Source organism: Crinia signifera, chromosome 1 (genome assembly GCF_055691185.1).
Source record: "Crinia signifera chromosome 1, ASM5569118v1, whole genome shotgun sequence".
Taxonomy (NCBI): Eukaryota; Metazoa; Chordata; class Amphibia; order Anura; family Myobatrachidae; genus Crinia; species Crinia signifera.
The window spans coordinates 26,230,496-26,243,991 of record NC_139217.1 but is presented as its reverse complement, the minus strand read 5'-3'; the positions used below and the strand labels follow the sequence as shown (position 1 = coordinate 26,243,991).

General features: G+C 42.6%; 1 protein-coding gene across 4 annotated transcripts in view; it reads left to right on the top strand.

The window, feature by feature from the left end:
* The window catches only part of CTNNA2 (catenin alpha 2), a 1,425,647-nt gene that overhangs the window by 1,037,330 nt on the left and 374,821 nt on the right, over positions 1 to 13,496 (top strand). For all 4 annotated transcript variants that reach the window (XM_083180541.1, XM_083180424.1, XM_083180611.1 and 1 more), the window contains exon 9: positions 7,638 to 7,790. In XM_083180541.1, coding sequence (XP_083036667.1) covers positions 7,638 to 7,790 — 153 coding nt within the window. The remainder of the gene's footprint in view (positions 1 to 7,637; positions 7,791 to 13,496) is intronic.

Genomic DNA, 13,496 nt, shown 5'->3' with positions numbered 1-13,496 from the left:
CTCCAAGCTCCGATCTGCTAGCTACCGACACAGAGGCCAGTGGGGACCAGCCGATGCCAGTTGGGGGTATCAACAGCATGTCGACGCATGCACCTCAGCAGGTAGTACTTAGGTGCCGGCATTGGGCCTGAGGAGCTATCAGTTGTTCCAGACACCACCTGGTAGGAGTCTGGTGGTGGCAGCGATATCCCAGCCCACTGCATAGTGGGTGGAGTCAGAAACTGGCAGTTACTGATGGTAACAGGGAATTCCCTATTGACCAGGTCCCGTGAGACCAGAAACCGCTGTCTGTGGACCCGAAGGTGTAGCCAGAGCCTAGGGCAGGCGTCCGGTCACATTACCCGTAGCAACCACTAGATAATGTCTATTCTCCTGCGGCTATTCTATAATCCCAGGTGAAAAGTCATCAAAAGTAAGGGCGTTGACCACAGTATTTTATCAGATTATAGCTACCCAGGACCACCCACCTCACTGGGCAAGGCTGTATCAGGGAGGTTGATATACCATTCCAGAATTATGTGTGCTTCCAAAGCTTTATTTGTGTTTGTGTTTCCAAAAAGTGTAACATGACCATAACTAGTACAAAGAACTTACCGTACTGTATTCATGTGTTAGACTCTAAAATGTACAGTGAGTAAGAATATCTGCTTGATTGCTAGTCTACCACAAACATTCTACAGCAGTGCATCATTATATCTGCCCTAAGCAACTTTATTTTTAATCAACTCGCATAGTGCACCACCTCCGGCTCCCGGCACTGGCCGGCCCAGACGTTTCTGCACTGAAGGTTGAACTAAAAACAGGATTTTCTCTCCCCCTCCTCTCTTGTTGGTAGGGAACTTTAAAGAAAGTACAGATGCCCTGGGCTGAGTTATTGGATTGATTGAGAAAGAGCAGCCATTCACCCGCCCAGGACTTCAATTATATTTATGTTCTCAGAGGCAAAAACTCCCAAAAATAAAAAAAAAACTAAAATAAAAAAAAAGTTTGACATTGATTTTTGTTTATCTTTCGGGGAATAGAGAAAATTTATACCGTTACTCTTGGTAATATTCCCTCCTCCCCCGAGCATCTGCTTCTCTTGGTGGAACAGGTGCTTAATCTTCAAAAGGTTTGCGAGTTCTCATTAAGAATCCATTTTGGATGTATCCGCTGATTGTAGCCCAGAAAGCTGCAGTTGGGCTTCGTTTTGCTCATTAACAAAAATGTATCAGTGCATTAGCAATCTTAGTAAACACACTCATGCTGTGTGCATAAATATATATATATATATATATATATATATATATATATACTGTATATATATATATATATAGGGCAGCTTTCATATTACTGATCTATGCTGTATTTCATATTGTGCTGTTTGCGTTCACTTGTTGCATTTCTGAAAGTTGTGAGGGCGATATACAGTATCTGGCGTTCCCCCTACACATGTAGACTTGTCCTGGCTCTGTCTAGTGACCTCCATGCTGTTCTGTGACATTGCTGTAAGACAGGGTTGCCGACTTTGAAATGCTCCTCTCCGGGAGAAGCCCGGAGAGGAGACTTTCATTACCCGTTCGGGGGGCGGGGCTTGACTGTGACGTCATTGAGCCCCGCCCCCATTACGGGACATAGTCGAAATCACTGATCTCCATGGAGGGGGCGGGGCTAAAATGACACAAGTGTGTTACTGTATCTCGTGTTTATTATCAGCATATCTTGCATTGTAGCACAGTCTCCCCTTTGCTAAGTTACAAAGACGCTGGGGATTGGTTAGTACCCAAATGCAAAAGTGCAACTAGACAGAATCCCAGAATGGCCAATCAGACATTTGCTTTTATTGTCTAACTTTCAGTGGATTGCTGAAAGGTTCATGTTAATTGGTTGCTATGGGTTACTGAGCATTTGCATTTTTGTAGTTCACAACCCTAGTAGGCGGCTTAAGTTAAAATTCAGCACCTGAAATGTGCTTCCAGGTCCCCCAAAACCCTTATTAGTTTCCTGCAAAATAATATCCAACAGACCAATGTAATACACAATAGACTAATATAATACCCAATAGACCAATATAATACCCAATAGACCAACATAATACTCAATAGACCAATTTAATACCCAATAGACCAATATAATACCTAATAGACCAATATAATACCCAATATACCAATGTAATACCAAATAGACCAATATAATACCTAATAGATCAGTGTTCCATAAACAATTTTGCTCTGGGACCCCATCAGACAATAAAAATATTTACAGGACCCCAGTAAGTAACTGCAGAAGGTCATCACATCACACGTGTAGTCAGCAGACAGCACATACATGGCAGCATTGTGGAGTCACAAAATGATGGGAGGAGTCTAATATACCATAACCCCTCACATCACATGTGTAGTCAGCAGACAGCATATACATGGCAGCATTGTAGAGGCACAGAGTGATGGGAGGAGCCTAATATACCATAATCCATCACATCACACGTGTAGTCAGCAGACAGCACATACATGGCAGCATTGTGGAGTCACAAAATGATGGGAGGAGTCTAATATACCATAACCCATCACATCACACGTGTAGTCAGCAGACAGCACATACATGGCAGCATTGTGGAGTCACAGAGTGATGGGAGGAGTCTAATATACCATAACCCCTCACATCACATGTGTAGACAGCAGACAGCACATACATGGCAGTATTGTGGAGGCACAGACTGATGGGAGGAGTCTAAAATAACAGACAATTCAACAGATTTTTCAGACTCCTTAAATCACTGACTGAGATTAAAAAAGTCATCAGCTTGATGGTCAGCAACAAGGAGTCCTAAATCCATGCTGAGAAGGTCAGGACCCACAGTTGAGAATAAACCAATGTAATAAGTAATAGACCAATGTTATACATAATAGAACAATATAATACCCAATAAACCAATATAATGCCCAATAGACCAATGTTATACCCAATAGACCAATGTAGTACCCAATAGACCAATATAATACCCAATAGACCAATGTTTTACCCAATAGACCAATGTAATACCTAATAGACCTATATAATACCCAATAGACCAATGTAGTACCCAATAGACCAATATAATACCCAATAGACCAATATAATACTCAATAGACCAATGTAGTACCCAATAGACCAATGTAGTACCAATAGACCAGGGCTGGGCAACACCGGCCCTCCAGATGTTGATGAACTACACATCCCAGGATGCTTTGCATTAGTTTTGCTATGTGGCCATGCTGAAACTGATGCAAGGCATGCTGGGATGTGTAATTCATCAACATCCGGAGGGCCGGTGTTGTCCATCCCTGCAATAGACCAATATAATACCCAATAGACCAATGTTATACTCAATAGACCAATGTAGCACCCAATAGACCAATGTTATACCCAATAGACCAATGTTATACCCAATAGACCAATGTTATACCCAATAGACCAATGTAGTACACAATAGACCAATACAATACATAATAGACCAATGTACTACCTAAAAGACCAATGTAGTACCCAATAAACCAATATAATACCCAATAGACCAATCTAATACCTAAAAGACCAATGTAGTACCCAATAGACCAATATAATACCCAATAGACCAATGTTATACCCAATAGACCAATATAATACCCAATAGACCAATGTTATACCCAATAGACATTTACATTAAAGAAAATAGTCTAATTTATCATCTTTTTTCAGTTTTGGCAAATCGGTTCAGGTTTGGTACAGAGCCAGTTTTGGAATCCTTCAAAAACTATAAAACTAGGGATAAAAAAATCAATAAACATTGGCTAGGAAAAAAACAATAAAATACTTACAAATGATGTATTGTATATGAACCTACAAGCAATCCAACAGCCAGTTTGGTTTTTGAATCTGAGTTCCAAACTGAAACAGATCTGAGCAGGACTCGGTTCCATTGCCAACGTGGACTCAAGTCAACTCCGAACCTCAAAGTTGGGGTTTGGTCGTATTTCGGGAAAACCATACCTCAAATCTCAGGTTGAGATGGCATCCAGACTTTTTTGTCCAAAACAAGAAGAACATATTTAATAAATGTCGGTGGTGTGAGATAATTTATCAAAAATGAGATTCACTAAAGTTTCCAATCTCCAATGGAGGCTTAATCTGAGCTGCCTCCTTCTCGACTGAGAGACAATGACATCTGTATGGGATGTGACATTTCGTCTCTGTAACAAGACTGAGCCACTACAGTAGGAACAAAAGCCTGTTCTGCAGCTCGCTTTAGCTTGCTGACAATACACATCATGCATGTAGACTAACTTCCAAAATGCAAGACTTTACCGTGGGAGAATTGCACATTTTGGACACAAGCGCAAATGCGCACAGATCGTGTGAATGTTTGCACCGCAGAGAGAGAAACGCAGAAGGCTGAATAAGCCTGAGGTGACATAAACCACAGAGGGTTCTCACAGGGTACACCCTGCTGTTGGGTCACATGTTATTATAATGAGGATGGGCACAAGGCCTATCAGAGCAGGGGGAGGGTTTAGACAGGGTAGGAATGATCACGTGTTAGAGTGGTCACCCTCTGTCCAGGAAGCCCCACCCACCCTTCCCTATTTTTCTTCCTCTTCGGCGGAGGTAAAGAACGGTCATTCTTTAAGAACTCTCTGTGTGTGTAGGTAGTGGGGTGCACTCTCCCTCGACATCGATTGTCATGGGCCATGCTTCTGTCCGGGGAATGGCCGTCACCACCAGGCCTGATGGCTGACCAGGGAGAGTGGTCACCCAGCGTTGTATGTATGCTTAGTGATCTTTAACCCCACCTTTCCTATAGTGACCGTTCTTTAGTGCCGCCACCATTCATAGTCTTAGTTAATTGTCAAAATAAATTTGACATTCTGTTTTTGAAACGCCAGCACTTTGTGTCATGTCTTTATTTTAAGTTAAGTTATATAAGGTTTAAAGTTAAGTTTGTATTTAAGTGTACCAACCGATGGGGTGGACCAGGGGGATACCCGATGGTGAGTTTATGACCAGAAACTGCGCACAACCTGTATTAAGTACAACAAGGATGTCCTCCTTATAAACATTCTTAATTCAATGTCAAGGTCACATTCGACCTTGTTTTTTTTTTTTTTTTTTTCAACCATATACCTAATCACACTACTTCAAGTGTTCCTAGAAGACTAGATATAATCATTGTGAAGGCTGAAAATAAAATGCAATATGACATTTGTGAGCAAATATACATATACAACATGCGCGACATCTAAACATATTTCCTCAATGCACTTTCCTACTGCTTTCTCCGATGAAAGAGGAGCCATAATGATCACTCAATAACAAATTACTGTATATCAGACTAGCATTTCACTCTCCTTATTGCTCAGCGGAGCGCATTTTACAAAGACAGGTACTGCTACCTAATATTGTGCGCCACCTACTGGATTGATGGGTAAACTGAAAATTAATGAGTCAAGATAACCTGAATGATTAGTGATTGATATACTGTATATGCAAAATATAACTATTTATATAGATAGATAGATAGATAGATAGATAGATAGATAGATAGATAGATAGATATGTGTATATAACTATTCACATTTTGGGTGTTCCAAGCATTTGGCGTGTTCCATATACTGTAATTTGTATGCAGTAGAATTTGCAGGCTCCTCGAGTCATTGTGGACCTGAGCAACTTGCACATTGTATGTGCCAAGTTTCAAGTGTGTAATTTTCCTTTATTCATCCCCCTAATGTCACATTGAGAAAGTTTATTTCTAGGGTACTAAGTGAAAATGCTATCCAAATTCATCCAGTAGTTTTTGCAGGATGCTGGAATAAACAGACAGACAGACAGACAAAAATTCAGCCTTTTTCCCTTCTCTATAGCTCATAAACAGAAGTTCCTAGAAGTATCTAAAAAAATATTTCTATATACAAACACAACCCTTACAGTTTTATTGTATGTGTTTCGAAACTCTCTGGGCCTTATTCTAGTTCACTCTTTCTCACAAAATCCTTCTTAGATGGACAAAACCATGTGCACTGCAGGTGGGGCAGATGTTACTTGTGCAGAGAGAATTCGATGTGGGTGGGGTTTTACTTCAACGTGAGCTCTATATTGCAGTGTAAAAATAAAGCAGTCAGTATTTACCCTGCACAGAAACAAAAAAACTCACCCAATTATAATTCTCTCTGCACATTTTACATCTGCCCCCCTGCAGTGCACATGGTTTTGTCCATCTAAGAAGGATTTTGTCAGAAAGAGTGAACTAGCATAAGGCCCTCTGTTCTTTTAATGACGGTTCAACTTTATGTAACCGACATGGAAGAAATTGCAGAACAGCACTTGGATGGGTCAAAGATAAAGTTAAATTCTGTTGCTGTATCCTGCTGAAAACTTCTGCCAAATGAGGCAGAAGAGTGTGTTTCTGAGGTAACAACAGCACATTACATGCAGAAGAGTGTGTTTATGAGGTAACAACAGCACATTACATGCAGAAAAGTGTGTTAATGAGGTAACAACAGCACATTTCATGCAGAAGAGTGTGTTTATGAGGTAACAACAGCACATTTCAAGCAGAAGAGTGTGTTTCTGAGGTAACAACAGCACATTACATGCAGAAGAGTGTGTTTCTGAGGTAACAACAGCACATTACATGCAGAAGAGTGTTTCTGAGGTAACAGCAGCACATTTCATGCAGAAGAGTGTGTTTCTGAGGTAACAACAGCACATTACATGCAGAAGAGTGTATTTCTGAGGTAACAACAGCACATTACATGCAGAAGAGTGTGTTTCTGAGGTAACAACAGCACATTACATGCAGAAGAGTGTGTTAATGAGGTAACAACAGCGCATTTCATGCAGAAGAGTGTGTTTCTGAGGTAACAACAGCACATTACATGCAGAAGAGTGTGTTTATGAGGTAACAACAGCACATTACATGCAGAAAAGTGTGTTAATGAGGTAACAACAGCGCATTTCATGCAGAAGAGTGTGTTTCTGAGGTAACAACAGCACATTTCATGCAGAAGAGTGTGTTTCTGAGGTAACAACAGCACATTACATGCAGAAGAGTGTATTTCTGAGGTAACAACAGCACATTTCATGCAGAAGAGTGTGTTTCTGAGGTAACAACAGCACATTACATGCAGAAGAGTGTGTTTCTGAGGTAACTGCAGCACATTTCATGCAGAAGAGTGTGTTTCTGAGGTAACAACAACACATAACATGCAGAAGAGTGTATTTCTGAGGTAACAACAGCACATTTCATGCAGAAGAGTGTGTTTCTGAGGTAACAACAGCACATTTCATGCAGAAGAGTGTGTTTATGAGGTAACAACAGCACATTACATGCAGAAGAGTTTGTTTCTGAGATAGCAACAGCAGATTACATGCAGAAAACGGATAAATGATCTTTCCTACCTACTGCATTATATTATTGATATTAGCTGCCCTGTATGGAGGCTGTAGTGTATTTACAATGGGTGGCTGCTTTGCATTATTTATACAAGGTGTAATCAAATGTTGACGGTAAATGAGAACGAATGAACGTTTGTTATAACCGGGAACAACTCACATTTAACTAAGTTAATTCTGCTGATTTACATGTTAAATACATTTCCCATTAAAAGGACATTTTCTCATTTCCAACTCTTGTTTCTCAGCTTCGGAAGGCGGTAATGGACCATATATCGGATTCCTTCCTGGAGACCAACGTCCCCCTGCTGGTTCTTATTGAGGCTGCAAAGAGTGGTAATGAGAAGGAGGTGAAAGAATATGCCCAAGTGTTTCGTGAACACGCCAACAAATTGGTCGAGGTAAGCCTTTGTTTCACATCAAAAGAGCGCCTTTATGCTCCTTGTAAAGCAGCGGGCCGGACTACTGTTTCATTACCTTGTTGTGATAAGAAGCGGAGCTGACTTTGAAGTTATGCAGGTTTTTTTTTTGTCCTTTAAAGATTCTTTTATTGTTAGTTAATGTATCAAAGAAAGACTTGGCAGATTGGATTGGACGCGGTCTTCTTCAGCGCAAGCCTCACAGGGCCTGGTGCTGTGTCTTACATGCGGCCAAAACCTGCAAACTATGCATGTGGCCCGGAATGGAGACTGAAAGCGCGGGCTGATTGTCTGTTGATAAAAATGGGGCTGCTCTGGTCATCTTCCTCATCAAGACAGATAGGTAATGTTAATAGAAGTTTGGGATCTTACATTAGCATAAGGCAATGAGCAGACTACCGTGCCTGACTCAGGCACATGAGCTGTAATCAGAGACTATGCTGAGGCATGAGCTATACGGTGCCTCATGTTTATTTATGATGATCCGTCATGGACCACATTCATATGCCGTTTTGTCAATGTACCACGGATGTGAACAGTGTGATTCTTCTGTGATAGTGCTTAAGGCTGAACATATTGAAACGTGTGACCCCCACTAAGGATTGCTTTACATTATATCACAGGGCTTGGTGGGGGAAGGGAGATCCAGTCCAGTAGTGTAACTAGACATTTGTAGGCCCCATAGCAAAAGTATGTATGGGCCCTTACAGTATGTAACACCCAATATATAGCACATGTTACTGTGACAGGGAAGGTGGCCCTCTCAGCTCTGGGCCCCATAGCAGCTGCACTCCCTGCACCTATGGTAACTACACCCTGTATATAACACATGCAACTGTGACAGGGAAGGTGGCCCCTCTCAGCTCTGGGCCCCATAGCAGCTGCACTCTCTGCACCTATGGTATATCCACCCCTGTATATAACATATGTAACTGTGACAGGGAAGGTGGCCCCTCTCAGCTCTGGGCCCATAGCAGCTGCACTCCCTGCACCTATGGTAGCTACACCACTGTATATAACACATGTAACTGTGACAGGGAAGGTGGCCCCTCTCAGCACTGGGCCCCATAGCAGCTGCACCCCCTGCACCTATGGTAGTTACACCCCTGTATATAACACATGTAACTGTGACAGGGAAAGTGGCCCCTCTCAGCTCTGGGCCCCATAGCAGCTGCACTCCCTGCACCTATGTTAGCTACACCCCTGTATATAACACATGTAACTGTGACAGGGAAGGTGGCCCCTCTCAGCTCTGTCCCCATAGCAGCTGCAACTTTGGTAGTTTCTCCATTGACCCGGTCCCTTTAATTACAAAAGAAAGAATGATACTGTATTTGGTTCGTCCAGGTCTTAGTAAGAACCATTTGAGTTTTGTAATGCAATGTAGTATGTATGCAGTATACTGTATATACAGATGGAGCGGGTCTCTTCTTTGCAGGGGATGGCGATGGCGACGCCAGCCACCATCCCCCGCCACCCGCCATCTGTATCTGCGAGATGCGCGCGCGTCCCCCTCCAACGGCTTCCCCCGGGTCCCCGCCGGTTTGTCGGCGGTCACCCGGGGTCCCCACCGCCTCCCCACACCCCCCCTTCCTAACCATGTCCGTCTCCCTGAAGCAAAGACGGACAGGGTTCCCGTTGCCCCGCCGCCCGGAAACTGAGACGCGCGCGTGTCTCAGTCAGATGGACGCCAGGCTGCTGGCGGATCACCAGCGGTGACGTTCTGGCGATCCGCCAGCAAGAGGTAGCCCGGCTCCATCTGTACAATGTGATCGTTGGTGCAATGTAGTATATATATATATATATATATATATATATATATATATATATATATATATACACACAAGAAGGGGTTCGACTCTGAATTGCGCTCAATAGTGTGTGCAGCACCACCAAAATTCCTCCTGTTAGTGAGGAATAGTATAGTATCGAGAAAAAAGGGTGGGGGGATTGGGGTGCGCTACCTAATACAAAATCTGTACCTCCCAATATAACATAATAAAATCAATACAGCATTTCAGAAATTCGTTTCCTTATATTCGGTAGTGTTTGCAAAGATTAGGCCCAGTCCATTTCAGGGTATAGTCCTTTTATTATAGATGAAAAACCCGACGCGTTTTGTCTCTAAGACTTCATCAGGGGTAAAAACCAATAGCTGAATTAAACATGAGCAGCTGGTCCTAGTAGGAACTTCTGCTTCATTCAATAAAAAACATCACGGTGTGATTTATGGTATAATCCAATTATAAGAAATAATTCTAGATATGTTTGGAAGGTGAGCTTCTTTGATTATTTGGACAAATCCTTGCTGGGAAGAATATCTGTGCAGGACGTTTTTCTGCAATGACCTCCTCGCTCTGCATCCAAAATAGGAATGTCATATATATATATATATACAATGTGATCATTGGTTATATTTTGATTGCTGAAACGTTGACTCTATCAGCCCTATAAGGGTAGCTCATTCCTTTAAGAGCTTTCCTTATTGGTATGACTTTTTCCAGCGCTATGTAACATTATCCGGCGCCTGCTACATGGGCACATAATTATGTGATGCTTGCCATTTTCTTTTCCATTTGGGCACAAAAATACATTTTATTTTCTGAAGTAAATATAGATAAAATGTAATTTTACTGCACTATTAGAATTAATCGCCCGGCCTGCATGAGAAATGACATTCGCAAAAGATTATTTGTTTATAGGAAAATTGCTGTGAAATTATGACTGAAGCGCATTTTAGCCATCGCTAAATGGATATTCCTAATTGGTCTCGTCTTCAAATTTTATCTGGCCTCCGGCCTCTGGCCTTATCGCGCTGCAGACGTGGGCTATGTACCCACTGGTGTAAATGTCAGGCACTTTCCGAGCCATTTTACTGCTCTTATTAAGATTCTTGCTAATGTTGTTCTTGTCCCTTCCTGCTCCATTCAAACAGGGAGAAACCTACAGTGACCCACAGTGTCCTCAGAAGTCACACCGTGGGTGTCACAAGTGGGGGACTGATGGTTTGTGGTGGAGTGAATGTCACAGGTGGGAGACTGGTAGTGTGTGGTGAAGTGGGTGTCACAGGTGGGGGACTGATGGTGTGTGGTGGAGTGGGTGTCACAGGTGGGAGACTGGTAGTGTGTGGTGGAGTGGATGCCACAGGTGGGAGACTGGTGGTGTGTGTGTGATGGAGTGGTTGTCACAGGTGGGACACTGGTAGTGTGTGTGATGGAGTGGTTGTCACAGGTGGGAGACTGGTAGTGTGTGATGGAGTGGTTGTCACAGGTGGGAGACTGATGGTGTGTGGTGGAGTGGTTGTCACAGGTGGGAGACTGGCAGTGTGTGGTGGAGTGGATGCCACTGGTGGGAGACTGGTAGTGTGTGTGATGGAGTGGTTGTCACAGGTGGGAGACTGATGGTGTGTGGTGGAGTGGTTGTCACAGGTGGGAGACTGGCAGTGTGTGGTGGAGTGGATGCCACTGGTGGGAGACTGGTAGTGTGTGGTGGAGTGGGTGTCACAGGTGGGAGACTGGCAGTGTGTGGTGGAGTGGATGCCACAGGTGGGAGACTGGTAGTGTGTGTGATGGAGTGGTTGTCACAGGTGGGAGACTGGTAGTGTGTGGTTGAGCGGGTGTCACAGGTGGGTGACTGGTAGTGTGTGATGGAGCGGGTGTCACAGGTGGGAGACTGTTAGTGTGTGGTGGAGTGGGTGTCACAGGTGGGAGACTGATAGTGTGTGGTGGAATGGGTGTCACAGGTGGGAGACTGATAGTGTGTGGTGGAATGGGTGTCACAGATGGGAGACTGGCAGTGTGTGGTGGAGCGGGTGTCACAGGTGGGAGACTGGTAGTGTGTGGTGGAGCGGGTGTCACAGGTGGGAGACTGGTAGTGTGTGGTGGAGTGGGTGTCACAGGTGGGAGACTGGCAGAGTGGTTGTCCCAGGTGGGAGACTGGTTGTGCATATATAACATATTTGTCTTGGTCAGGGGAGATAGCTGAGGTCTGCTTATCAATTATATTGAATTAAATTCAGTATATCTGTGATTGTGGTCTTTAATAAAAACTCCTAACATCTTGCTGGTAATGACATTGTTAGGTGCATGGGTTGGGTGTAGTCTAAACAGGAAAATAAATTGTCAACACGGAATATGCCGATTCTAGTTACGGCAGGAGAGAGCCTGACTGGGCCCAGTTACTTTTCAGGAGGCGTGTCCTAAATAAGAAAGGTGTGGCCATGCACTTAGAATAAAATAAATAATGAAAGCACTTTAAGCACTTCCCTGGCCACACTGCAGCTCAGCAGCATTTCTTAGATTGAGAAGGGCTTCTGCAGCTGCTGCCAGGAAACAGGGGCCCTACTGGGCACCTCCATCAGACCTGCGCCCAATTAATTATTACCCCTCCCCCCTTCTCTCGGCACCACTGATCTAAAGACTAACTTATTGGAGAGACAAAAATGCACAGTAGATGGTTACTAAACAGGAACAGTATCAGTGATGTATCTGCAGCTTAAATGACTGCATTCTCGGATTGTTTTTTACTCAAGGTTTGGGCTGTATTAGTGTATAGGGGTTGTGGCACTCCATCTTTTAAAAAAGCTATAACACCACACACAGTATTTTACAGTACATCAATTGTTCATAAGTGGAAACATAAATCTGCAGGTTTCATACAGTAAAGCTATGTGTAATTAATTCAAATCTTTTTGAAAAATATCGGTAGTCCTTTTTTACACTGCACAATATTGCAATCTCCTCTAAAATAAACACCTATGCAAAATATTGAGATACATAGTTATCTTGCTTTGATTAATCTAGTCTTTAAACGCATGTGAGAGGTAATTATCAACGATATGCTTCTACTGAAATTGTTTCCTATTTATAAGGTGATAGCTTGAAAAATATCTTGCACATAAAGCAGGGGCCTGAGACAAGCAAATGAATCAGGTTTGTTTGGTAATGATATCTGCAGCACTCAGGAGGTAGATTCTTATGATTTGTGAGACGCTGGTTGCTAGGCAACATGTTTCTTTGAAAATAACAATAATAACGGTTTCTCTGCCTTTCCGATAGTATTTCTTAGTTTCTCTTTTCTTTTAGATGCCACAAAGTTATCATCAAGACAGGTGCGAAACGCGTTGGGTATTTTTGACAACCGTGAAGGTTTCTTTTTCTCTTTATATAAGCAAGATAGTGACCATATTCTTAAGTCTTTAACACAATCCCACACAAGACTTATGGGGGGGTCGCCAATTGTCTGTAATCATTGATCACAGTTAATTGCTTCACTGGGGCTTCCCTATTATTCCTGAAAATTTGCCATGAGTTGAGGTTTATCTGGAATTTTGTTTCACCTGCCTCAGGCAATTGAAGTAAATTCCATAATAAGTGCTGAACCTGTGTGTTTTCACCCTAAAAGGACTCAAGATCTAATTGGGTATCTAATAATAAAAATAAAATAAAAATTGGTGAAACATTGGCAAACTTGCAAAGAAAATCAAAACTGTTTTTTGATCCCGATGATCCATTGCACATTATTGAATACCCCACTTAGATACTGCAATGACATGTACCATCAGCTGCAAAAATGGTGAAAATGTTGCATAGAAAGATGAATGAAAGAACCTAATTTTGTGCACATTTTATTTTTGGTCCTTATTCATAATTTTGTTTAGGTCAAAAACAACCATCATGTGTTTTGGTT